Raw genomic sequence first — 26,054 nt, forward strand, 5'->3', positions numbered from 1 at the left:
GGGTCTGGCCCCATGGTGATCATTCCACCAGCACCTGCTTCAGCCAGCCTTACGAGGTTTTGCTTCTTCACACCACACCTCCCATCTCAGCGGTTCCCCATCCTGCTGAGTTCCTGTCTCCAGTGATTACTTCCCATCCCCACAATGGTTTCCCATCCCAACAGCTTCCCATCCCAATGATGATTTCCCATCCCAATGACGGTTTCCCATCTCAATGACGATTTCTCAGCCCCGTGATGGTTTCCTATCCCAACAGTCTCCCCATCTCCACGATCTCCCATCACAAGCATGATCTTTTGGGGAGGTGAGTTTTGTGTCCAAGGGGAAGGGATGGGGCCGGCACCGGTGGCCCTGCGATACCAACATGTGTGTGCTGCCCCAGCAGTGGGGATGAGTGGGGGGTTGGGGTGCTTTTGGGTTGGTTTTGTCCTCTCCCTCTCCACTCCCAACTGTGGTAGAACTGGTGCTGGTACCGCTACCGTGTGGCCATGATGGGGAGCTGTCACCAAAATTTGGCAACTGGCTTGTGCTGACCAAGGAGAGAGGCTGGGACACAACGTACAGGATTACAAAGGGAGTTCTTTTATTCATGCCTATGCATGTACAATTTCAGACACAAACGCAAATGCAGATGCCATTCCGGCTGCAGATACCACTGCAGATGCAAATACTATTCCAGATGGAACTACAGAAAGGATTTGCATTGCGGACACCAGTGCAGATGCGTTATCAGTGCAGATACAGTTACAGGTCCAGGCACCATTAGAGAGACAGATACTGGCACTATCAGAAATACAGGTACTGGCTCCATCACCCATATCAATATAATTACAGATAGAGATTCACACTGAATTGCAGATACAATTGCAGATGCGGGCACAAAATAGCTACAATTCCAGATACACAATTACAGATGCAGTTTAGGGTACAAGTAGTCACAGATACAAGGACACATTCAATGAGACAAGGAGCGGCAGATACAGAAAGTGACACCCTGACTGACTGAGGTACCATGAGACAGAGGAGCCGTTACACATAAAGGCACTGACACAAATACAGCACCAGCACAGAGCTGTGCTGCCACAGGCAGAGGTAACTAACGGGTAACTGCATGAACAGCCACCGACAGAGATATGGATGAGGATATAGAGATGGATACAAATACAGTGACAGACGTTGGTACAATTCCAGACATGGGCACAATTACACATTGTTCTTTCTCTACACAGGCGGAGAAAGAACTATAGATATGGGCACTGGAATACACTCAGATGCAATTGCTGATACAGATACAGTCGGAGGTACAATTACACATACAGGTACCAGTTCCACTACACGTCCCAATAAACATGTCCCAGGTGGTGTAAGGAACTGAAGGAATTGATGCTTCAAACATTCATTGACACAGAAAACCTCCAGGACAAGCTGCGGCCTTTGGATTAGTCGAAGGAATGTCCCCCAGGGAAGCAGGAGCGTATCGAAGGCTGCACCCCCCACTCCCTTGCAGCTGCACTGACAAGCTCCTCAGATGAGCCTCGAAGGGGGTAAACTGGACTGAGTGAAACCAGGTGTCTCCCCTCAGGCACAAGTACCCCTAAGCCCAACACTCTGAGGCTCTGTTGTGCAAGCCAGACACCGTGCTTGCCCTGCTAATGACTTCGCACCTTCGCTGCTAAAGTGGTAACAAGAACTGGTAAGAGGGGATCACCTCTGGGGTGACTGATGAGAAGCATGAAGTCAGCAAGAATCTCTGGGAACAGAGGAAAAACCAAAGCTGGGCAGGGCGAGTACGACCACCCACCGACTCAACTGGAACCCCCGCTCCTTGTCTCTCATGGAAATGAGTCTGTGGAATCCCCGCCCCTCCTCATCTAGTATGCTAATCAGCTGATAAGATGAACTTAAAAGGGGACAGAAACTTTGCTGGGTGTGCACCCACCACCCAAGATTACTGGACCTGAGACAGTGCTGGATCCAGGGGTGCTGATACGGATTGCTTTGGCTCTCTTTCCTCCTTTTTCTTTCCTTTCCTTTCTTTCTTATAGATTTGTAAGAGACCATGTTGCTTATTATCCTTTTCCAAGTCTAAATTGTTTTTTACTGCAAATAAAACATTTTGACCCGTTGTTTGGTGTTGTTTCACCTTAATTTAACCCGAGGGGATCACAGAACTGTTGTGACTCTCTGGACTTCCAGTCCGGGTTGTGACAGGTGCCACCACTGCAGATGAAGATACCACTGCAGATACCACTGCAGATGCAGATACCACTGCAGATGGCCCTGCAGAATGAAATACCCTTGCAGACACCTTTGCAGATGCACGGTCCATCTCCCCTAACCCTGCAGATGCAGAAACCAATGCTAAAAGCATCGCAAATGCCATTGCAGACTGATGCACCACGGCAGACGCACACACCGTTACAGACGCCAAACCAGCTGCAGATCCCTCGGAAGCCAATTCAGCTGCAGACAGGTACCACCGCAGACCCCACAGCAGATGCCATTCCAGGAGCAAACACCAACACAGAGCACTGCAGGTGAACACTCGACTGAAGATGGGGACACCACAGCGGATGCCCCTACAGCTGCCACGGCCATTGCAGGAACCCTTGCAGATGTCACTGCCGATGACAATACAGGGTCAGACACTATTGCAGACACTGTTATCAGTCAGACACTAGTGCCTGCACCACACCGCAGATGCTGTTGCATTTTGCATGCATGCGCAGGTACCTTATGAAACGCAGGTCCTGCTTAACAAATCTGATATCCTTCTACAACAGGGCGACCTGCTGATTGCATGAGGCAAAGACTGTGGATGTTGTCTACCTTGATATTAGTAAGGCCTTGACACCATTTCCAACAGCATTCTCCTGGCAAAACTGGCCGCTCGCAGCATGGATGATTGCATGCTTTGCTGGGTAAAAAACTGGCTGGATGGCCGCGACAACAGAGTGGTGCTGAACGGAGTTAAATCTGGTTGGCGGCCAGTCATGAGTGGTGTCCCCCAGAGCTCGGTTGTGGGGCCACTCCTGTTTAACATCTTTATTGATGGTCTAGACGAGGGGATCGAGTGCACCCTCAGTAAGTTTGCAGATGACACCAAGTTGGGTGGGAGTGTTGATCTGCTCGAGGGTAGGGAGGCTCTGCAGAGAGATCTGGACAGGCTGGAGCGATGGACTAAGGCCAACTGGAGGAGTTTCACTAAGGGCAAATGCCGGGCCCTGCACTTGGGCCACAACAACCCCCAGCAGCGCTACAGTCTTGGGGAGGAGTGGCTGGAGAGCTGCCAGTCAGAGAGGGACCTGGGGGTGTTGATTGACAGCCGGCTGAACATGAGCCAGCAGTGTGCCCAGGTGGCCAAGAAGGCCAGTGGCATCCTGGCTTGTATCAGCAATAGCGTGGCCAGCAGGGACAGGGAAGGGATCTTTCCCCTGTGCTCGGCACTGGTGAGGCCACCCCTCGATTACTCTGTTCAGTTTTGGGCCCCTCACTCCAAAAAGGCCATTGAATGACTCGAGCGTGTCCAGAGAAGGGCAACGGAGCTGGTGCAGGGTCTGGAGCACAGGTCTTATGAGGAGCAGCTGAGGGAACTGGGGGGGGTTTAGTCTGGAGAAGAGGAGGCTGAGGGGAGACCTCATCGCCCTCTACAACTACCTGAAAGGAGGGTGCAGAGAGGGGGGGGATGAGTCTCTTGAACCAAGGAACAAGCGCCAGGACAAGAGGGAATGGCCTCAAGCTCACCAGGGAAGGTTTAGACTGGCTATTAGGAAGTATTTCTTTCCAGCAGGGGTTGTTGGGCGTTGGAATGGGCTGCCCAGGGCAGGGGTGCAGTCCCCATCCCTGGAGGGGTTTAAGAGTTGGGTTGACGTAGCGCTTAAGGATATGGTGTAGTTGAGAACTGTCAATGTTAGGTTAATGGTTGGACTAGGTGATCTTCAATGTCTTTTCCAACCTAGATGATGCTGTGATTCTGTGGTTCTGTGCATGGTGGCTGGTGGATTCTGGGATGGTGGATGGTGGATGGTGAATTGTGGGATGGTGAATGATTCATGGTGGCTGGTGGACTGTGGGATGGTGGATGGCGCATGGTGTATTGTAGTCACGTTCTCTGGTGTACGTTTGTTGGGAAGGACCTGTTGGCAAAGGGCCGCAGAGAGCAGGGGGGCAGTGAACTCCCCAAAGAGGCTGTGGTGCCACACTGGGATTTTTCCTGCTCACTGTTGGCAGGCGGTGCTGGGGGCGGGGCGCTGCTGCCTGCCACGGGGCCTGCACACCCCGTCGCGCAAGTAGAGCATTCAGCGGGGTCTGTCGGGGGTGTCCGATCCCAGCTTCTGCCTCCCCTCCTGCTTGGAAACCCCCATGTTGTGGCCCCCCCCACCCCTAGAGACCACCGTGCCCAGCCCCCGGAACCAGCGACTCTGTGACATCAGCCCCGTTGCCAAGGGCACCGTGGGCAACGCGAGCCCTGCGGGCACTCTGTCGGCTGCTGCACTGGTGGTGACAAGCCCTCGGTTCTGGCAGCTGGCACATGCTACTGGCAGCGATGCGTTTGATCCCCCTCCTCATCCTGCTGGCCCTGTGCTGGCCTGCGCACGGCGCCTGGGACAGCTGTGGGTAAGTGGGCCGAGGCTCTGGGAGGGAGCTTGGGCAACCTCATGGGGTTCCCTGGAGGGTGCCCGCTGGTCCCCTGTGGCCACACCAGCGCTTCCCCAGCCCCACGCGGGAGCCTCGGCTCCTTGCAGCACCCGGGCTGCTGGCACAACTCGCCTGCGGGGCCAAAGCAGAAACGGGGGCGGACGCCTGCCCGCCCCCATGGGGCTCCCTGGCCTCGCTGTCCATGCAGCGCCCCCTGGGGAGGGCAGAGGGCTGACCTTCAGCCGGAACAGCAGCGAGCCATCGAGCAGGATGGTGATGAGTTTCTGGTTACAGGGGGACCTGCGGGCTGCGGCCCATGGCGGCTCACTCCAGCACCTCGCGCGTCGTGGGGGGCACAGACGCCCAGCCAGGGGCCTGGCCCTGGATCGTCAGCATCCAGGTTCCCTGGGCAGCAGGCACGGGGCACATATGCAGAGGGTCCCTCATCAGCCCACAGTGGGTCCTCACAGCAGCCCACTGCTTCACCAAGGCCAGGTAAGGAGGGCCAGGAACGGGGATATCCCCCCAGCACTCGCGGGTGCCCCGTCCGCAGCACCACGTGCTACTCCCGGCCCCTTTCCTTGTGGTACACCCAGTGCCTGGGCACTGCAGAGCCCGGCTGAGAGGCTGCTCAGGAGAGGGCTGGGCTCCTGCCACGGCTTCCTACAGCCTCCAGCTCGACACGCCTTGAGCCCAAGGCATGCTAGGGCAGCCGCAGCCTCCAGAGCGCTGTTTTCCTCTCCCCCGTGTGAAGCAGTGGGCAGGGAACTGCTGGGCTGCTGCAGCACGTGGCTCCTCTCCCTCCGAGCCCTCTCCCCATCTGCCTTCCAGGCACATCACCATGTGGCGCGTGGTGATCGGGGCCACCTGGTTGACTCATCTGGGCCCGGAGGCTCAAGTGCGCAGTATTAAACGGCTGGTGGTTCACGAACGCTACAGTAGTATCTCGGAGGAGAACGATATTGCGCTGCTGGAGTTGGACCAGCCTGTGCAGTGTGGCTACTACGTACAGCTCGCCTGCGTGCCCGACGCCTCCCTGCGAGTGTCAGAGCTGACAACCTGCTACGTCAGTGGCTGGGGGTCCACGACGGCGAGAGGTGAGTTCCCAAAAGTGCTCGTGTCCTGAGTGCGAGCTTGGCACACGGGGGAGGCGGGCTGGGCTTCCTGACAGCAGGGGCGAGAGCCAGAGTGCGGCTGCAGGGACGTGTGCCCATAGAGAGATGGGCCTGGCCCAGGGCCCAAGGCCAGACAGAAGGGCAACGCCGGTGCAGCGCCTGTCACGATGCAAAGCCAAGCCCCAGGGAAGGGGCTCACCCAGACAGGGCAGGAGACCTGGCAACGAGCTGCTGGGTGTTAATTCCTTTCTGTGCTCACAGCTGGAGGATCAACAGATGTCCTGCAGGAGGCCAAGGTCCACCTCATCAACGTCAACCTCTGCAACAGTAGCCGGTGGTACGCAGGGGACGTCCACCCCCACAACCTGTGCGCTGGCTACCCGCAGGGCAACATCGACACCTGCCAGGTAGGAGCCTGCGACAAGGCAGCGCCCAGCGGCACAGGCAGCCCCGGTACAGCCGCCCAGACACACCCCGCCGCAGGCTTTGCCTGGCCAGTCGCCCTCCCACCGCTGGGTCCCCACCGCTGGCGGGGCTCACCTCCCCTTCCCCAGCTGCAGGCCCTTGCCCAGGGCCCCACTGGTTCCAGAGGCCCGGGACTCTGCCCAGAAAGCCCATCCAGCGCTCCTGGCAGCCCCGAGGTCCAGATCCCAATCCCAAAACATCCCTCTTGCACACAGCCAGCATCGCTGTGCAGAGATGACAGACAGCCCTACCCCACAGGCTTACTACCCTCTCCCTGACAAGGTTCTGCAGGCCCCACCACCTGAGCAGAGCCTCTCTGTGCAGCGGATACAGCCCTGGCAGGTGCTGGCAGAGAGAAGGAGCCAGCCCTAGTGCTGCCACCCGACACCCGACACCACCTGAACCCTCCCTCTCTCCTCTGCTGCAGGGTGACAGCGGTGGTCCTCTTGTCTGCAAAGATAACAATGCTGACCACTTCTGGCTTGTTGGGGTGACCAGCTGGGGGAAAGGCTGCGCAAGACCAAAACGGCCTGGAGTCTACACCTCCACTCAGCACTTTTATGACTGGATCCTGGTACAGATGGGGCTGCACCCAGCAGCAACGGCTACTCCAACGCCACGGCCAGTCTTCACATCGACCCCCTTTCAGAGGCCGAGCCCAATACCAACGCAAGCCGGCAGCTCTACGCCCTGTCCATTTCCACGCCAGAAGCTGGTGGAATTCTTTAAGCTGCTGCAGGAGCTCCTGCAGGTCCTGTGGGGGAAAAAGACTCCAGCAGCAGCATGAGCAGGACCCAGCTCAAGCTGCAGCGCAACATGACCATCTCCTGCTGGGGCACTGCCTGCTGATCCAAAGGCAGCCTCACTCTCAAAGGCTGCTCGGTCCTGCCCACACACACAAACGCTCCAGTTGAGCGTTCCAGTTCTTGAATTAAAGTTGCCAAGTTTCACAGCTAACCATGCTGCAGTCCAATTCAGTCTCCTGTGCAAGGCAAGGATTCCATGCCTGGCACCTGCAAAATGAGGCTGCAGGCAGCCAGGTCCGGCACAAAGGGAAAGAGTCACTCAGAAGGGCTGAACCCGAGCCTGGTCAGAGACGAGGGTGCTCAGAGCCACCATGGCACAGAGAAGACCGGCACATCGGGGCTAGAAAGAGGACAGGAAAATCGATGTGACACGCACACAGCTCTGGGGCACGCGCACACACACACACACACACACACACTCCCTAGAGACACACGTGGGGTACAAAGAGAAGGTGTGATGCACACCCGCAGCGTGCGCACACCCGTACTCCAAGACACACGTCTGCAACATGGAGCGCAACGCACGGTGTTCACACACACATCCCAAGTGAGCACGCGCGCACACACACACCCCACACGCGCACAGGCAGCGCGTGCACATGCCGCAGCACGCACGCACGACGAACGCACCCACCCACACACCCCGCACGCACGCACGCACCCCGTCTGCACCCACCCCTGCGCCCACCTGCAAGCTCACAGCGTGCACCCAGCCACACGTGCGCTTGTAGAACGCACCTCCCACGGGGGCACACGCAAACTCCTTCACAGGAGATTCTGCAGACTACAGTTGAGCCTGTGGACCATCAAAATGAGGCCCTGGAGCATCAAAATGAGGCTTTGGAAGCCAAAGCTAACGCTTAGGAAAGGAAAAGTGAGCCTTTGGACACTATCAGTGGAGCTTTGGACCCTAAATCGCTGCGCTCTGCCCAAGAAGTGAGGTTTGGATGCTAAAAATGCAAGTCTGAATTTGGGGGATTTAGCGAGCAGTACTGGTGAGGAAGGCATGAGTGCTGCGGTCGGTGACCGTGGTATGGATGGGCTGGTGGAGGCCGATGGGGTGCGGGGCCAAGTGGGCCACGTCCAGCCACAGGTCGTACACCTGCCCCCTCTCTGCATTTGAAGGGGCGGGGGGGGGGGGGGGAGGGCTGTGTGTCAGGTGGCTTAAATTGGGTGTCTGTCTCCCATGATAAGAAACTGAAATATATAAATTAAAAAAATATATATAATTCACATTCCTTCCTTTAAAAGTAAAAAAATAAATAGCGTTCGCTTTCTTCATGGGGGGAACTCATGTACAGTTGCTGAGGAGAGGGGCTCCAAAGAGGAGGATTTATGGGTTTATGAAAGGCAGGTCCTGCTTAACAAATCTGATCTCCTCCTACGACAGGGCGACCTGCTGATTGCATGAGGGAAAGGCTGTGGATGTTGTCTACCTTGACATTAGTAAGGCCTTTGACACCATTTCCCACAGCATTCTCCTGGCGAAAGTGGCTGCTCGCGGCTTGGATGGGCACACGCTTCGCTGGGTAAAAACTGGCTGGACGGCCGGGCCCAAAGAGTGGTGTCCCCCAGGGCTCGGTTGTGGGGCCACTCCTGTTTAACATCTTTATTGATGGTCTAGACGAGGGGATCGAGTGCACCCTCAGTAAGTTTGCAGATGACACCAAGTTGGGTGGGAGTGTTGATCTGCTCGAGGGTAGGGAGGCTCTGCAGAGAGATCTGGACAGGCTGGAGCGATGGACTAAGGCCAACTGGAGGAGTTTCACTAAGGGCAAATGCCGGGCCCTGCACTTGGGCCACAACAACCCCCAGCAGCGCTACAGTCTTGGGGAGGAGTGGCTGGAGAGCTGCCAGTCAGAGAGGGACCTGGGGGTGTTGATTGACAGCCGGCTGAACATGAGCCAGCAGTGTGCCCAGGTGGCCAAGAAGGCCAGTGGCATCCTGGCTTGTATCAGCAATAGCGTGGCCAGCAGGGACAGGGAAGGGATCTTTCCCCTGTGCTCGGCACTGGTGAGGCCACCCCTCGATTACTCTGTTCAGTTTTGGGCCCCTCACTCCAAAAAGGCCATTGAATGACTCGAGCGTGTCCAGAGAAGGGCAACGGAGCTGGTGCAGGGTCTGGAGCACAGGTCTTATGAGGAGCAGCTGAGGGAACTGGGGGGGGTTTAGTCTGGAGAAGAGGAGGCTGAGGGGAGACCTCATCGCCCTCTACAACTACCTGAAAGGAGGGTGCAGAGAGGGGGGGGATGAGTCTCTTGAACCAAGGAACAAGCGCCAGGACAAGAGGGAATGGCCTCAAGCTCACCAGGGAAGGTTTAGACTGGCTATTAGGAAGTATTTCTTTCCAGCAGGGGTTGTTGGGCGTTGGAATGGGCTGCCCAGGGCAGGGGTGCAGTCCCCATCCCTGGAGGGGTTTAAGAGTTGGGTTGACGTAGCGCTTAAGGATATGGTGTAGTTGAGAACTGTCAATGTTAGGTTAATGGTTGGACTAGGTGATCTTCAATGTCTTTTCCAACCTAGATGATGCTGTGATTCTGTGGTTCTGTGCATGGTGGCTGGTGGATTCTGGGATGGTGGATGGTGGATGGTGAATTGTGGGATGGTGAATGATTCATGGTGGCTGGTGGACTGTGGGATGGTGGATGGCGCATGGTGTATTGTAGTCACGTTCTCTGGTGTACGTTTGTTGGGAAGGACCTGTTGGCAAAGGGCCGCAGAGAGCAGGGGGGCAGTGAACTCCCCAAAGAGGCTGTGGTGCCACACTAGGATTTTTCCTGCTCACTGTTGGCAGGCGGTGCTGGGGGCGGGGCGCTGCTGCCTGCCACGGGGCCTGCACACCCCGTCGCGCAAGTAGAGCATTCAGCGGGGTCTGTCGGGGGTGTCCGATCCCAGCTTCTGCCTCCCCTCCTGCTTGGAAACCCCCATGTTGTGGCCCCCCCCACCCCTAGAGACCACCGTGCCCAGCCCCCGGAACCAGCGACTCTGTGACATCAGCCCCGTTGCCAAGGGCACCGTGGGCAACGCGAGCCCTGCGGGCACTCTGTCGGCTGCTGCACTGGTGGTGACAAGCCCTCGGTTCTGGCAGCTGGCACATGCTACTGGCAGCGATGCGTTTGATCCCCCTCCTCATCCTGCTGGCCCTGTGCTGGCCTGCGCACGGCGCCTGGGACAGCTGTGGGTAAGTGGGCCGAGGCTCTGGGAGGGAGCTTGGGCAACCTCATGGGGTTCCCTGGAGGGTGCCCGCTGGTCCCCTGTGGCCACACCAGCGCTTCCCCAGCCCCACGCGGGAGCCTCGGCTCCTTGCAGCACCCGGGCTGCTGGCACAACTCGCCTGCGGGGCCAAAGCAGAAACGGGGGCGGACGCCTGCCCGCCCCCATGGGGCTCCCTGGCCTCGCTGTCCATGCAGCGCCCCCTGGGGAGGGCAGAGGGCTGACCTTCAGCCGGAACAGCAGCGAGCCATCGAGCAGGATGGTGATGAGTTTCTGGTTACAGGGGGACCTGCGGGCTGCGGCCCATGGCGGCTCACTCCAGCACCTCGCGCGTCGTGGGGGGCACAGACACCCAGCCAGGGGCCTGGCCCTGGATCGTCAGCATCCAGGTTCCCTGGGCAGCAGGCACGGGGCACATATGCGGAGGGTCCCTCATCAGCCCACAGTGGGTCCTCACAGCAGCCCACTGCTTCACCAAGGCCAGGTAAGGAGGGCCAGGAACGGGGATATCCCCCCAGCACTCGCGGGTGCCCCGTCCGCAGCACCACGTGCTACTCCCGGCCCCTTTCCTTGTGGTACACCCAGTGCCTGGGCACTGCAGAGCCCGGCTGAGAGGCTGCTCAGGAGAGGGCTGGGCTCCTGCCACGGCTTCCTACAGCCTCCAGCTCGACACGCCTTGAGCCCAAGGCATGCTAGGGCAGCCGCAGCCTCCAGAGCGCTGTTTTCCTCTCCCCCGTGTGAAGCAGTGGGCAGGGAACTGCTGGGCTGCTGCAGCACGTGGCTCCTCTCCCTCTGAGCCCTCTCCCCATCTGCCTTCCAGGCACATCACCATGTGGCGCGTGGTGATTGGGGCCACCTGGTTGACTCATCTGGGCCCGGAGGCTCAAGTGCGCAGTATTAAACGGCTGGTGGTTCACGAACGCTACAGTAGTATCTCGGAGGAGAACGATATTGCGCTGCTGGAGTTGGACCAGCCTGTGCAGTGTGGCTACTACGTACAGCTCGCCTGCGTGCCCGACGCCTCCCTGCGAGTGTCAGAGCTGACAACCTGCTACGTCAGTGGCTGGGGGTCCACGACGGCGAGAGGTGAGTTCCCAAAAGTGCTCGTGTCCTGAGTGCGAGCTTGGCACACGGGGGAGGCGGGCTGGGCTTCCTGACAGCAGGGGCGAGAGCCAGAGTGCGGCTGCAGGGACGTGTGCCCATAGAGAGATGGGCCTGGCCCAGGGCCCAAGGCCAGACAGAAGGGCAACGCCGGTGCAGCGCCTGTCACGATGCAAAGCCAAGCCCCAGGGAAGGGGTTCACCCAGACAGGGCAGGAGACCTGGCAACGAGCTGCTGGGTGTTAATTCCTTTCTGTGCTCACAGCTGGAGGATCAACAGATGTCCTGCAGGAGGCCAAGGTCCACCTCATCAACGTCAACCTCTGCAACAGTAGCCGGTGGTACGCAGGGGACGTCCACCCCCACAACCTGTGCGCTGGCTACCCGCAGGGCAACATCGACACCTGCCAGGTAGGAGCCTGCGACAAGGCAGCGCCCAGCGGCACAGGCAGCCCCGGTACAGCCGCCCAGACACACCCCGCCGCAGGCTTTGCCTGGCCAGTCGCCCTCCCACCGCTGGGTCCCCACCGCTGGCGGGGCTCACCTCCCCTTCCCCAGCTGCAGGCCCTTGCCCAGGGCCCCACTGGTTCCAGAGGCCCGGGACTCTGCCCAGAAAGCCCATCCAGCGCTCCTGGCAGCCCCGAGGTCCAGATCCCAATCCCAAAACATCCCTCTTGCACACAGCCAGCATCGCTGTGCAGAGATGACAGACAGCCCTACCCCACAGGCTTACTACCCTCTCCCTGACAAGGTTCTGCAGGCCCCACCACCTGAGCAGAGCCTCTCTGTGCAGCGGATACAGCCCTGGCAGGTGCTGGCAGAGAGAAGGAGCCAGCCCTAGTGCTGCCACCCGACACCCGACACCACCTGAACCCTCCCTCTCTCCTCTGCTGCAGGGTGACAGCGGTGGTCCTCTTGTCTGCAAAGATAACAATGCTGACCACTTCTGGCTTGTTGGGGTGACCAGCTGGGGGAAAGGCTGCGCAAGACCAAAACGGCCTGGAGTCTACACCTCCACTCAGCACTTTTATGACTGGATCCTGGTACAGATGGGGCTGCACCCAGCAGCAACGGCTACTCCAACGCCACGGCCAGTCTTCACATCGACCCCCTTTCAGAGGCCGAGCCCAATACCAACGCAAGCCGGCAGCTCTACGCCCTGTCCATTTCCACGCCAGAAGCTGGTGGAATTCTTTAAGCTGCTGCAGGAGCTCCTGCAGGTCCTGTGGGGGAAAAAGACTCCAGCAGCAGCATGAGCAGGACCCAGCTCAAGCTGCAGCGCAACATGACCATCTCCTGCTGGGGCACTGCCTGCTGATCCAAAGGCAGCCTCACTCTCAAAGGCTGCTCGGTCCTGCCCACACACACAAACGCTCCAGTTGAGCGTTCCAGTTCTTGAATTAAAGTTGCCAAGTTTCACAGCTAACCATGCTGCAGTCCAATTCAGTCTCCTGTGCAAGGCAAGGATTCCATGCCTGGCACCTGCAAAATGAGGCTGCAGGCAGCCAGGTCCGGCACAAAGGGAAAGAGTCACTCAGAAGGGCTGAACCCGAGCCTGGTCAGAGACGAGGGTGCTCAGAGCCACCATGGCACAGAGAAGACCGGCACATCGGGGCTAGAAAGAGGACAGGAAAATCGATGTGACACGCACACAGCTCTGGGGCACGCGCACACACACACACACACACACACTCCCTAGAGACACACGTGGGGTACAAAGAGAAGGTGTGATGCACACCCGCAGCGTGCGCACACCCGTACTCCAAGACACACGTCTGCAACATGGAGCGCAACGCACGGTGTTCACACACACATCCCAAGTGAGCACGCGCGCACACACACACCCCACACGCGCACAGGCAGCGCGTGCACATGCCGCAGCACGCACGCACGACGAACGCACCCACCCACACACCCCGCACGCACGCACGCACCCCGTCTGCACCCACCCCTGCGCCCACCTGCAAGCTCACAGCGTGCACCCAGCCACACGTGCGCTTGTAGAACGCACCTCCCACGGGGGCACACGCAAACTCCTTCACAGGAGATTCTGCAGACTACAGTTGAGCCTGTGGACCATCAAAATGAGGCCCTGGAGCATCAAAATGAGGCTTTGGAAGCCAAAGCTAACGCTTAGGAAAGGAAAAGTGAGCCTTTGGACACTATCAGTGGAGCTTTGGACCCTAAATCGCTGCGCTCTGCCCAAGAAGTGAGGTTTGGATGCTAAAAATGCAAGTCTGAATTTGGGGGATTTAGCGAGCAGTACTGGTGAGGAAGGCATGAGTGCTGCGGTCGGTGACCGTGGTATGGATGGGCTGGTGGAGGCCGATGGGGTGCGGGGCCAAGTGGGCCACGTCCAGCCACAGGTCGTACACCTGCCCCCTCTCTGCATTTGAAGGGGCGGGGGGGGGGGGGGGAGGGCTGTGTGTCAGGTGGCTTAAATTGGGTGTCTGTCTCCCATGATAAGAAACTGAAATATATAAATTAAAAAAATATATATAATTCACATTCCTTCCTTTAAAAGTAAAAAAATAAATAGCGTTCGCTTTCTTCATGGGGGGAACTCATGTACAGTTGCTGAGGAGAGGGGCTCCAAAGAGGAGGATTTATGGGTTTATGAAAGGCAGGTCCTGCTTAACAAATCTGATCTCCTCCTACGACAGGGCGACCTGCTGATTGCATGAGGGAAAGGCTGTGGATGTTGTCTACCTTGACATTAGTAAGGCCTTTGACACCATTTCCCACAGCATTCTCCTGGCGAAAGTGGCTGCTCGCGGCTTGGATGGGCACACGCTTCGCTGGGTAAAAACTGGCTGGACGGCCGGGCCCAAAGAGTGGTGTCCCCCAGGGCTCGGTTGTGGGGCCACTCCTGTTTAACATCTTTATTGATGGTCTAGACGAGGGGATCGAGTGCACCCTCAGTAAGTTTGCAGATGACACCAAGTTGGGTGGGAGTGTTGATCTGCTCGAGGGTAGGGAGGCTCTGCAGAGAGATCTGGACAGGCTGGAGCGATGGACTAAGGCCAACTGGAGGAGTTTCACTAAGGGCAAATGCCGGGCCCTGCACTTGGGCCACAACAACCCCCAGCAGCGCTACAGTCTTGGGGAGGAGTGGCTGGAGAGCTGCCAGTCAGAGAGGGACCTGGGGGTGTTGATTGACAGCCGGCTGAACATGAGCCAGCAGTGTGCCCAGGTGGCCAAGAAGGCCAGTGGCATCCTGGCTTGTATCAGCAATAGCGTGGCCAGCAGGGACAGGGAAGGGATCTTTCCCCTGTGCTCGGCACTGGTGAGGCCACCCCTCGATTACTCTGTTCAGTTTTGGGCCCCTCACTCCAAAAAGGCCATTGAATGACTCGAGCGTGTCCAGAGAAGGGCAACGGAGCTGGTGCAGGGTCTGGAGCACAGGTCTTATGAGGAGCAGCTGAGGGAACTGGGGGGGGTTTAGTCTGGAGAAGAGGAGGCTGAGGGGAGACCTCATCGCCCTCTACAACTACCTGAAAGGAGGGTGCAGAGAGGGGGGGGATGAGTCTCTTGAACCAAGGAACAAGCGCCAGGACAAGAGGGAATGGCCTCAAGCTCACCAGGGAAGGTTTAGACTGGCTATTAGGAAGTATTTCTTTCCAGCAGGGGTTGTTGGGCGTTGGAATGGGCTGCCCAGGGCAGGGGTGCAGTCCCCATCCCTGGAGGGGTTTAAGAGTTGGGTTGACGTAGCGCTTAAGGATATGGTGTAGTTGAGAACTGTCAATGTTAGGTTAATGGTTGGACTAGGTGATCTTCAATGTCTTTTCCAACCTAGATGATGCTGTGATTCTGTGGTTCTGTGCATGGTGGCTGGTGGATTCTGGGATGGTGGATGGTGGATGGTGAATTGTGGGATGGTGAATGATTCATGGTGGCTGGTGGACTGTGGGATGGTGGATGGCGCATGGTGTATTGTAGTCACGTTCTCTGGTGTACGTTTGTTGGGAAGGACCTGTTGGCAAAGGGCCGCAGAGAGCAGGGGGGCAGTGAACTCCCCAAAGAGGCTGTGGTGCCACACTAGGATTTTTCCTGCTCACTGTTGGCAGGCGGTGCTGGGGGCGGGGCGCTGCTGCCTGCCACGGGGCCTGCACACCCCGTCGCGCAAGTAGAGCATTCAGCGGGGTCTGTCGGGGGTGTCCGATCCCAGCTTCTGCCTCCCCTCCTGCTTGGAAACCCCCATGTTGTGGCCCCCCCCACCCCTAGAGACCACCGTGCCCAGCCCCCGGAACCAGCGACTCTGTGACATCAGCCCCGTTGCCAAGGGCACCGTGGGCAACGCGAGCCCTGCGGGCACTCTGTCGGCTGCTGCACTGGTGGTGACAAGCCCTCGGTTCTGGCAGCTGGCACATGCTACTGGCAGCGATGCGTTTGATCCCCCTCCTCATCCTGCTGGCCCTGTGCTGGCCTGCGCACGGCGCCTGGGACAGCTGTGGGTAAGTGGGCCGAGGCTCTGGGAGGGAGCTTGGGCAACCTCATGGGGTTCCCTGGAGGGTGCCCGCTGGTCCCCTGTGGCCACACCAGCGCTTCCCCAGCCCCACGCGGGAGCCTCGGCTCCTTGCAGCACCCGGGCTGCTGGCACAACTCGCCTGCGGGGCCAAAGCAGAAACGGGGGCGGACGCCTGCCCGCCCCCATGGGGCTCCCTGGCCTCGCTGTCCATGCAGCGCCCCCTGGGGAGGGCAGAGGGCTGACCTTCAGCCGGAACAGCAGCGAGCCATCGAGCAGGATGGTGATGAGTTTCTGGTTACAGGGGGACCTGCGGGCTGCGGCCCATGGCGGCTCACTCCAGCACCTCGCGCGTCGTGGGGGGCACAGACGCCCAGCCAGGGGCCTGGCCCTGGATCGTCAGCATCCAGGTTCCCTGGGCAGCAGGCACGGGGCACATATGCGGAGGGTCCCTCATCAGCCCACAGTGGGTCCTCACAGCAGCCCACTGCTTCACCAAGGCCAGGTAAGGAGGGCCAGGAACGGGGATATCCCCCCAGCACTCGCGGGTGCCCCGTCCGCAGCACCACGTGCTACTCCCGGCCCCTTTCCTTGTGGTACACCCAGTGCCTGGGCACTGCAGAGCCCGGCTGAGAGGCTGCTCAGGAGAGGGCTGGGCTCCTGCCACGGCTTCCTACAGCCTCCAGCTCGACACGCCTTGAGCCCAAGGCATGCTAGGGCAGCCGCAGCCTCCAGAGCGCTGTTTTCCTCTCCCCCGTGTGAAGCAGTGGGCAGGGAACTGCTGGGCTGCTGCAGCACGTGGCTCCTCTCCCTCTGAGCCCTCTCCCCATCTGCCTTCCAGGCACATCACCATGTGGCGCGTGGTGATTGGGGCCACCTGGTTGACTCATCTGGGCCCGGAGGCTCAAGTGCGCAGTATTAAACGGCTGGTGGTTCACGAACGCTACAGTAGTATCTCGGAGGAGAACGATATTGCGCTGCTGGAGTTGGACCAGCCTGTGCAGTGTGGCTACTACGTACAGCTCGCCTGCGTGCCCGACGCCTCCCTGCGAGTGTCAGAGCTGACAACCTGCTACGTCAGTGGCTGGGGGTCCACGACGGCGAGAGGTGAGTTCCCAAAAGTGCTCGTGTCCTGAGTGCGAGCTTGGCACACGGGGGAGGCGGGCTGGGCTTCCTGACAGCAGGGGCGAGAGCCAGAGTGCGGCTGCAGGGACGTGTGCCCATAGAGAGATGGGCCTGGCCCAGGGCCCAAGGCCAGACAGAAGGGCAACGCCGGTGCAGCGCCTGTCACGATGCAAAGCCAAGCCCCAGGGAAGGGGTTCACCCAGACAGGGCAGGAGACCTGGCAACGAGCTGCTGGGTGTTAATTCCTTTCTGTGCTCACAGCTGGAGGATCAACAGATGTCCTGCAGGAGGCCAAGGTCCACCTCATCAACGTCAACCTCTGCAACAGTAGCCGGTGGTACGCAGGGGACGTCCACCCCCACAACCTGTGCGCTGGCTACCCGCAGGGCAACATCGACACCTGCCAGGTAGGAGCCTGCGACAAGGCAGCGCCCAGCGGCACAGGCAGCCCCGGTACAGCCGCCCAGACACACCCCGCCGCAGGCTTTGCCTGGCCAGTCGCCCTCCCACCGCTGGGTCCCCACCGCTGGCGGGGCTCACCTCCCCTTCCCCAGCTGCAGGCCCTTGCCCAGGGCCCCACTGGTTCCAGAGGCCCGGGACTCTGCCCAGAAAGCCCATCCAGCGCTCCTGGCAGCCCCGAGGTCCAGATCCCAATCCCAAAACATCCCTCTTGCACACAGCCAGCATCGCTGTGCAGAGATGACAGACAGCCCTACCCCACAGGCTTACTACCCTCTCCCTGACAAGGTTCTGCAGGCCCCACCACCTGAGCAGAGCCTCTCTGTGCAGCGGATACAGCCCTGGCAGGTGCTGGCAGAGAGAAGGAGCCAGCCCTAGTGCTGCCACCCGACACCCGACACCACCTGAACCCTCCCTCTCTCCTCTGCTGCAGGGTGACAGCGGTGGTCCTCTTGTCTGCAAAGATAACAATGCTGACCACTTCTGGCTTGTTGGGGTGACCAGCTGGGGGAAAGGCTGCGCAAGACCAAAACGGCCTGGAGTCTACACCTCCACTCAGCACTTTTATGACTGGATCCTGGTACAGATGGGGCTGCACCCAGCAGCAACGGCTACTCCAACGCCACGGCCAGTCTTCACATCGACCCCCTTTCAGAGGCCGAGCCCAATACCAACGCAAGCCGGCAGCTCTACGCCCTGTCCATTTCCACGCCAGAAGCTGGTGGAATTCTTTAAGCTGCTGCAGGAGCTCCTGCAGGTCCTGTGGGGGAAAAAGACTCCAGCAGCAGCATGAGCAGGACCCAGCTCAAGCTGCAGCGCAACATGACCATCTCCTGCTGGGGCACTGCCTGCTGATCCAAAGGCAGCCTCACTCTCAAAGGCTGCTCGGTCCTGCCCACACACACAAACGCTCCAGTTGAGCGTTCCAGTTCTTGAATTAAAGTTGCCAAGTTTCACAGCTAACCATGCTGCAGTCCAATTCAGTCTCCTGTGCAAGGCAAGGATTCCATGCCTGGCACCTGCAAAATGAGGCTGCAGGCAGCCAGGTCCGGCACAAAGGGAAAGAGTCACTCAGAAGGGCTGAACCCGAGCCTGGTCAGAGACGAGGGTGCTCAGAGCCACCATGGCACAGAGAAGACCGGCACATCGGGGCTAGAAAGAGGACAGGAAAATCGATGTGACACGCACACAGCTCTGGGGCACGCGCACACACACACACACACACACACACTCCCTAGAGACACACGTGGGGTACAAAGAGAAGGTGTGATGCACACCCGCAGCGTGCGCACACCCGTACTCCAAGACACACGTCTGCAACATGGAGCGCAACGCACGGTGTTCACACACACACCCCAAGTGAGCACGCGCGCACACACACACCCCACACGCGCACAGGCAGCGCGTGCACATGCCGCAGCACGCACGCACGACGAACGCACCCACCCACACACCCCGCACGCACGCACGCACCCCGTCTGCACCCACCCCTGCGCCCACCTGCAAGCTCACAGCGTGCACCCAGCCACACGTGCGCTTGTAGAACGCACCTCCCACGGGGGCACACGCAAACTCCTTCACAGGAGATTCTGCAGACTACAGTTGAGCCTGTGGACCATCAAAATGAGGCCCTGGAGCATCAAAATGAGGCTTTGGAAGCCAAAGCTAACGCTTAGGAAAGGAAAAGTGAGCCTTTGGACACTATCAGTGGAGCTTTGGACCCTAAATCGCTGCGCTCTGCCCAAGAAGTGAGGTTTGGATGCTAAAAATGCAAGTCTGAATTTGGGGGATTTAGCGAGCAGTACTGGTGAGGAAGGCATGAGTGCTGCGGTCGGTGACCGTGGTATGGATGGGCTGGTGGAGGCCGATGGGGTGCGGGGCCAAGTGGGCCACGTCCAGCCACAGGTCGTACACCTGCCCCCTCTCTGCATTTGAAGGGGCGGGGGGGGGGGGGGGAGGGCTGTGTGTCAGGTGGCTTAAATTGGGTGTCTGTCTCCCATGATAAGAAACTGAAATATATAAATTAAAAAAATATATATAATTCACATTCCTTCCTTTAAAAGTAAAAAAATAAATAGCGTTCGCTTTCTTCATGGGGGGAACTCATGTACAGTTGCTGAGGAGAGGGGCTCCAAAGAGGAGGATTTATGGGTTTATGAAAGGCAGGTCCTGCTTAACAAATCTGATCTCCTCCTACGACAGGGCGACCTGCTGATTGCATGAGGGAAAGGCTGTGGATGTTGTCTACCTTGACATTAGTAAGGCCTTTGACACCATTTCCCACAGCATTCTCCTGGCGAAAGTGGCTGCTCGCGGCTTGGATGGGCACACGCTTCGCTGGGTAAAAACTGGCTGGACGGCCGGGCCCAAAGAGTGGTGTCCCCCAGGGCTCGGTTGTGGGGCCACTCCTGTTTAACATCTTTATTGATGGTCTAGACGAGGGGATCGAGTGCACCCTCAGTAAGTTTGCAGATGACACCAAGTTGGGTGGGAGTGTTGATCTGCTCGAGGGTAGGGAGGCTCTGCAGAGAGATCTGGACAGGCTGGAGCGATGGACTAAGGCCAACTGGAGGAGTTTCACTAAGGGCAAATGCCGGGCCCTGCACTTGGGCCACAACAACCCCCAGCAGCGCTACAGTCTTGGGGAGGAGTGGCTGGAGAGCTGCCAGTCAGAGAGGGACCTGGGGGTGTTGATTGACAGCCGGCTGAACATGAGCCAGCAGTGTGCCCAGGTGGCCAAGAAGGCCAGTGGCATCCTGGCTTGTATCAGCAATAGCGTGGCCAGCAGGGACAGGGAAGGGATCTTTCCCCTGTGCTCGGCACTGGTGAGGCCACCCCTCGATTACTCTGTTCAGTTTTGGGCCCCTCACTCCAAAAAGGCCATTGAATGACTCGAGCGTGTCCAGAGAAGGGCAACGGAGCTGGTGCAGGGTCTGGAGCACAGGTCTTATGAGGAGCAGCTGAGGGAACTGGGGGGGGTTTAGTCTGGAGAAGAGGAGGCTGAGGGGAGACCTCATCGCCCTCTACAACTACCTGAAAGGAGGGTGCAGAGAGGGGGGGGATGAGTCTCTTGAACCAAGGAACAAGCGCCAGGACAAGAGGGAATGGCCTCAAGCTCACCAGGGAAGGTTTAGACTGGCTATTAGGAAGTATTTCTTTCCAGCAGGGGTTGTTGGGCGTTGGAATGGGCTGCCCAGGGCAGGGGTGCAGTCCCCATCCCTGGAGGGGTTTAAGAGTTGGGTTGACGTAGCGCTTAAGGATATGGTGTAGTTGAGAACTGTCAATGTTAGGTTAATGGTTGGACTAGGTGATCTTCAATGTCTTTTCCAACCTAGATGATGCTGTGATTCTGTGGTTCTGTGCATGGTGGCTGGTGGATTCTGGGATGGTGGATGGTGGATGGTGAATTGTGGGATGGTGAATGATTCATGGTGGCTGGTGGACTGTGGGATGGTGGATGGCGCATGGTGTATTGTAGTCACGTTCTCTGGTGTACGTTTGTTGGGAAGGACCTGTTGGCAAAGGGCCGCAGAGAGCAGGGGGGCAGTGAACTCCCCAAAGAGGCTGTGGTGCCACACTAGGATTTTTCCTGCTCACTGTTGGCAGGCGGTGCTGGGGGCGGGGCGCTGCTGCCTGCCACGGGGCCTGCACACCCCGTCGCGCAAGTAGAGCATTCAGCGGGGTCTGTCGGGGGTGTCCGATCCCAGCTTCTGCCTCCCCTCCTGCTTGGAAACCCCCATGTTGTGGCCCCCCCCACCCCTAGAGACCACCGTGCCCAGCCCCCGGAACCAGCGACTCTGTGACATCAGCCCCGTTGCCAAGGGCACCGTGGGCAACGCGAGCCCTGCGGGCACTCTGTCGGCTGCTGCACTGGTGGTGACAAGCCCTCGGTTCTGGCAGCTGGCACATGCTACTGGCAGCGATGCGTTTGATCCCCCTCCTCATCCTGCTGGCCCTGTGCTGGCCTGCGCACGGCGCCTGGGACAGCTGTGGGTAAGTGGGCCGAGGCTCTGGGAGGGAGCTTGGGCAACCTCATGGGGTTCCCTGGAGGGTGCCCGCTGGTCCCCTGTGGCCACACCAGCGCTTCCCCAGCCCCACGCGGGAGCCTCGGCTCCTTGCAGCACCCGGGCTGCTGGCACAACTCGCCTGCGGGGCCAAAGCAGAAACGGGGGCGGACGCCTGCCCGCCCCCATGGGGCTCCCTGGCCTCGCTGTCCATGCAGCGCCCCCTGGGGAGGGCAGAGGGCTGACCTTCAGCCGGAACAGCAGCGAGCCATCGAGCAGGATGGTGATGAGTTTCTGGTTACAGGGGGACCTGCGGGCTGCGGCCCATGGCGGCTCACTCCAGCACCTCGCGCGTCGTGGGGGGCACAGACGCCCAGCCAGGGGCCTGGCCCTGGATCGTCAGCATCCAGGTTCCCTGGGCAGCAGGCACGGGGCACATATGCGGAGGGTCCCTCATCAGCCCACAGTGGGTCCTCACAGCAGCCCACTGCTTCACCAAGGCCAGGTAAGGAGGGCCAGGAACGGGGATATCCCCCCAGCACTCGCGGGTGCCCCGTCCGCAGCACCACGTGCTACTCCCGGCCCCTTTCCTTGTGGTACACCCAGTGCCTGGGCACTGCAGAGCCCGGCTGAGAGGCTGCTCAGGAGAGGGCTGGGCTCCTGCCACGGCTTCCTACAGCCTCCAGCTCGACACGCCTTGAGCCCAAGGCATGCTAGGGCAGCCGCAGCCTCCAGAGCGCTGTTTTCCTCTCCCCCGTGTGAAGCAGTGGGCAGGGAACTGCTGGGCTGCTGCAGCACGTGGCTCCTCTCCCTCTGAGCCCTCTCCCCATCTGCCTTCCAGGCACATCACCATGTGGCGCGTGGTGATTGGGGCCACCTGGTTGACTCATCTGGGCCCGGAGGCTCAAGTGCGCAGTATTAAACGGCTGGTGGTTCACGAACGCTACAGTAGTATCTCGGAGGAGAACGATATTGCGCTGCTGGAGTTGGACCAGCCTGTGCAGTGTGGCTACTACGTACAGCTCGCCTGCGTGCCCGACGCCTCCCTGCGAGTGTCAGAGCTGACAACCTGCTACGTCAGTGGCTGGGGGTCCACGACGGCGAGAGGTGAGTTCCCAAAAGTGCTCGTGTCCTGAGTGCGAGCTTGGCACACGGGGGAGGCGGGCTGGGCTTCCTGACAGCAGGGGCGAGAGCCAGAGTGCGGCTGCAGGGACGTGTGCCCATAGAGAGATGGGCCTGGCCCAGGGCCCAAGGCCAGACAGAAGGGCAACGCCGGTGCAGCGCCTGTCACGATGCAAAGCCAAGCCCCAGGGAAGGGGTTCACCCAGACAGGGCAGGAGACCTGGCAACGAGCTGCTGGGTGTTAATTCCTTTCTGTGCTCACAGCTGGAGGATCAACAGATGTCCTGCAGGAGGCCAAGGTCCACCTCATCAACGTCAACCTCTGCAACAGTAGCCGGTGGTACGCAGGGGACGTCCACCCCCACAACCTGTGCGCTGGCTACCCGCAGGGCAACATCGACACCTGCCAGGTAGGAGCCTGCGACAAGGCAGCGCCCAGCGGCACAGGCAGCCCCGGTACAGCCGCCCAGACACACCCCGCCGCAGGCTTTGCCTGGCCAGTCGCCCTCCCACCGCTGGGTCCCCACCGCTGGCGGGGCTCACCTCCCCTTCCCCAGCTGCAGGCCCTTGCCCAGGGCCCCACTGGTTCCAGAGGCCCGGGACTCTGCCCAGAAAGCCCATCCAGCGCTCCTGGCAGCCCCGAGGTCCAGATCCCAATCCCAAAACATCCCTCTTGCACACAGCCAGCATCGCTGTGCAGAGATGACAGACAGCCCTACCCCACAGGCTTACTACCCTCTCCCTGACAAGGTTCTGCAGGCCCCACCACCTGAGCAGAGCCTCTCTGTGCAGCGGATACAGCCCTGGCAGGTGCTGGCAGAGAGAAGGAGCCAGCCCTAGTGCTGCCACCCGACACCCGACACCACCTGAACCCTCCCTCTCTCCTCTGCTGCAGGGTGACAGCGGTGGTCCTCTTGTCTGCAAAGATAACAATGCTGACCACTTCTGGCTTGTTGGGGTGACCAGCTGGGGGAAAGGCTGCGCAAGACCAAAACGGCCTGGAGTCTACACCTCCACTCAGCACTTTTATGACTGGATCCTGGTACAGATGGGGCTGCACCCAGCAGCAACGGCTACTCCAACGCCACGGCCAGTCTTCACATCGACCCCCTTTCAGAGGCCGAGCCCAATACCAACGCAAGCCGGCAGCTCTACGCCCTGTCCATTTCCACGCCAGAAGCTGGTGGAATTCTTTAAGCTGCTGCAGGAGCTCCTGCAGGTCCTGTGGGGGAAAAAGACTCCAGCAGCAGCATGAGCAGGACCCAGCTCAAGCTGCAGCGCAACATGACCATCTCCTGCTGGGGCACTGCCTGCTGATCCAAAGGCAGCCTCACTCTCAAAGGCTGCTCGGTCCTGCCCACACACACAAACGCTCCAGTTGAGCGTTCCAGTTCTTGAATTAAAGTTGCCAAGTTTCACAGCTAACCATGCTGCAGTCCAATTCAGTCTCCTGTGCAAGGCAAGGATTCCATGCCTGGCACCTGCAAAATGAGGCTGCAGGCAGCCAGGTCCGGCACAAAGGGAAAGAGTCACTCAGAAGGGCTGAACCCGAGCCTGGTCAGAGACGAGGGTGCTCAGAGCCACCATGGCACAGAGAAGACCGGCACATCGGGGCTAGAAAGAGGACAGGAAAATCGATGTGACACGCACACAGCTCTGGGGCACGCGCACACACACACACACACACACACACTCCCTAGAGACACACGTGGGGTACAAAGAGAAGGTGTGATGCACACCCGCAGCGTGCGCACACCCGTACTCCAAGACACACGTCTGCAACATGGAGCGCAACGCACGGTGTTCACACACACACCCCAAGTGAGCACGCGCGCACACACACACCCCACACGCGCACAGGCAGCGCGTGCACATGCCGCAGCACGCACGCACGACGAACGCACCCACCCACACACCCCGCACGCACGCACGCACCCCGTCTGCACCCACCCCTGCGCCCACCTGCAAGCTCACAGCGTGCACCCAGCCACACGTGCGCTTGTAGAACGCACCTCCCACGGGGGCACACGCAAACTCCTTCACAGGAGATTCTGCAGACTACAGTTGAGCCTGTGGACCATCAAAATGAGGCCCTGGAGCATCAAAATGAGGCTTTGGAAGCCAAAGCTAACGCTTAGGAAAGGAAAAGTGAGCCTTTGGACACTATCAGTGGAGCTTTGGACCCTAAATCGCTGCGCTCTGCCCAAGAAGTGAGGTTTGGATGCTAAAAATGCAAGTCTGAATTTGGGGGATTTAGCGAGCAGTACTGGTGAGGAAGGCATGAGTGCTGCGGTCGGTGACCGTGGTATGGATGGGCTGGTGGAGGCCGATGGGGCGCGGGGCCAAGTGGGCCACGTCCAGCCACAGGTCGTACACCTGCCCCCTCTCTGCATTTGAAGGGGCGGGGGGGGGGGGGGAGGGCTGTGTGTCAGGTGGCTTAAATTGGGTGTCTGTCTCCCATGATAAGAAACTGAAATATATAAATTAAAAAAATATATATAATTCACATTCCTTCCTTTAAAAGTAAAAAAATAAATAGCGTTCGCTTTCTTCATGGGGGGAACTCATGTACAGTTGCTGAGGAGAGGGGCTCCAAAGAGGAGGATTTATGGGTTTATGAAAGGCAGGTCCTGCTTAACAAATCTGATCTCCTCCTACGACAGGGCGACCTGCTGATTGCATGAGGGAAAGGCTGTGGATGTTGTCTACCTTGACATTAGTAAGGCCTTTGACACCATTTCCCACAGCATTCTCCTGGCGAAAGTGGCTGCTCGCGGCTTGGATGGGCACACGCTTCGCTGGGTAAAAACTGGCTGGACGGCCGGGCCCAAAGAGTGGTGTCCCCCAGGGCTCGGTTGTGGGGCCACTCCTGTTTAACATCTTTATTGATGGTCTAGACGAGGGGATCGAGTGCACCCTCAGTAAGTTTGCAGATGACACCAAGTTGGGTGGGAGTGTTGATCTGCTCGAGGGTAGGGAGGCTCTGCAGAGAGATCTGGACAGGCTGGAGCGATGGACTAAGGCCAACTGGAGGAGTTTCACTAAGGGCAAATGCCGGGCCCTGCACTTGGGCCACAACAACCCCCAGCAGCGCTACAGTCTTGGGGAGGAGTGGCTGGAGAGCTGCCAGTCAGAGAGGGACCTGGGGTGTTGATTGACAGCCGGCTGAACATGAGCCAGCAGTGTGCCCAGGTGGCCAAGAAGGCCAGTGGCATCCTGGCTTGTATCAGCAATAGCGTGGCCAGCAGGGACAGGGAAGGGATCTTTCCCCTGTGCTCGGCACTGGTGAGGCCACCCCTCGATTACTCTGTTCAGTTTTGGGCCCCTCACTCCAAAAAGGCCATTGAATGACTCGAGCGTGTCCAGAGAAGGGCAACGGAGCTGGTGCAGGGTCTGGAGCACAGGTCTTATGAGGAGCAGCTGAGGGAACTGGGGGGGGTTTAGTCTGGAGAAGAGGAGGCTGAGGGGAGACCTCATCGCCCTCTACAACTACCTGAAAGGAGGGTGCAGAGAGGGGGGGGATGAGTCTCTTGAACCAAGGA

General features: G+C 59.1%; 4 protein-coding genes across 4 annotated transcripts; all 4 read left to right on the forward strand.

The window, feature by feature from the left end:
• Positions 1 to 288: 288 nt before the first annotated feature.
• LOC141928097 (acrosin-like) lies at positions 289 to 7,005 on the forward strand. Its single transcript, XM_074835760.1, has 10 exons — positions 289 to 304; positions 614 to 798; positions 2,212 to 2,537; positions 2,658 to 2,729; positions 2,867 to 2,921; positions 4,231 to 4,289; positions 4,933 to 5,133; positions 5,470 to 5,735; positions 6,015 to 6,160; positions 6,646 to 7,005. The coding sequence occupies exons 1-10, from the start codon at positions 289 to 291 to the stop codon at positions 7,003 to 7,005; spliced, it is 1,686 nt and encodes a 561-aa protein (XP_074691861.1).
• Positions 7,006 to 8,030: 1,025 nt separating this feature from the next.
• Positions 8,031 to 12,593, forward strand: LOC141928098 (acrosin-like). The gene is made up of 6 exons (XM_074835761.1): positions 8,031 to 8,117; positions 9,819 to 9,877; positions 10,521 to 10,721; positions 11,058 to 11,323; positions 11,603 to 11,748; positions 12,234 to 12,593. Exons 1-6 carry the CDS (start codon positions 8,031 to 8,033, stop codon positions 12,591 to 12,593), a joined length of 1,119 nt encoding a protein of 372 aa, XP_074691862.1.
• A 1,023-nt stretch (positions 12,594 to 13,616) lies between these two features.
• On the forward strand, positions 13,617 to 18,179 carry LOC141928099 (acrosin-like). Its single transcript, XM_074835762.1, has 6 exons — positions 13,617 to 13,703; positions 15,405 to 15,463; positions 16,107 to 16,307; positions 16,644 to 16,909; positions 17,189 to 17,334; positions 17,820 to 18,179. Exons 1-6 carry the CDS (start codon positions 13,617 to 13,619, stop codon positions 18,177 to 18,179), a joined length of 1,119 nt encoding a protein of 372 aa, XP_074691863.1.
• Positions 18,180 to 19,204: 1,025 nt separating this feature from the next.
• Positions 19,205 to 23,767, forward strand: LOC141928100 (acrosin-like). Its single transcript, XM_074835764.1, has 6 exons — positions 19,205 to 19,291; positions 20,993 to 21,051; positions 21,695 to 21,895; positions 22,232 to 22,497; positions 22,777 to 22,922; positions 23,408 to 23,767. The coding sequence occupies exons 1-6, from the start codon at positions 19,205 to 19,207 to the stop codon at positions 23,765 to 23,767; spliced, it is 1,119 nt and encodes a 372-aa protein (XP_074691865.1).
• Positions 23,768 to 26,054: the final 2,287 nt, after the last annotated feature.

Source organism: Strix aluco, chromosome 11, assembly GCF_031877795.1.
Source record: "Strix aluco isolate bStrAlu1 chromosome 11, bStrAlu1.hap1, whole genome shotgun sequence".
NCBI lineage: Eukaryota > Metazoa > Chordata > Aves > Strigiformes > Strigidae > Strix > Strix aluco.

Coding starts and splice junctions, on each gene's coding strand:
- LOC141928097 (XM_074835760.1), top strand. Junction 4,290..4,932: donor CTGCACACCCCGTCGCGCAA/GTAGAGCATTCA, acceptor TTCTGGTTACAG/GGGGACCTGCGGGCTGCGGC. Junction 5,134..5,469: donor CACTGCTTCACCAAGGCCAG/GTAAGGAGGGCC, acceptor TCTGCCTTCCAG/GCACATCACCATGTGGCGCG.
- LOC141928098 (XM_074835761.1), top strand. CDS start 8,031: ATGAGTGCTGCGGTCGGTGACCGTGGTATGGATGGGCTGGTGGAGGCC. Junction 9,878..10,520: donor CTGCACACCCCGTCGCGCAA/GTAGAGCATTCA, acceptor TTCTGGTTACAG/GGGGACCTGCGGGCTGCGGC. Junction 10,722..11,057: donor CACTGCTTCACCAAGGCCAG/GTAAGGAGGGCC, acceptor TCTGCCTTCCAG/GCACATCACCATGTGGCGCG.
- LOC141928099 (XM_074835762.1), top strand. CDS start 13,617: ATGAGTGCTGCGGTCGGTGACCGTGGTATGGATGGGCTGGTGGAGGCC. Junction 13,704..15,404: donor TGGGCCACGTCCAGCCACAG/GTCGTACACCTG, acceptor CACTGTTGGCAG/GCGGTGCTGGGGGCGGGGCG. Junction 16,308..16,643: donor CACTGCTTCACCAAGGCCAG/GTAAGGAGGGCC, acceptor TCTGCCTTCCAG/GCACATCACCATGTGGCGCG.
- LOC141928100 (XM_074835764.1), top strand. CDS start 19,205: ATGAGTGCTGCGGTCGGTGACCGTGGTATGGATGGGCTGGTGGAGGCC. Junction 22,498..22,776: donor GGGGTCCACGACGGCGAGAG/GTGAGTTCCCAA, acceptor CTGTGCTCACAG/CTGGAGGATCAACAGATGTC. Junction 22,923..23,407: donor GCAACATCGACACCTGCCAG/GTAGGAGCCTGC, acceptor CCTCTGCTGCAG/GGTGACAGCGGTGGTCCTCT.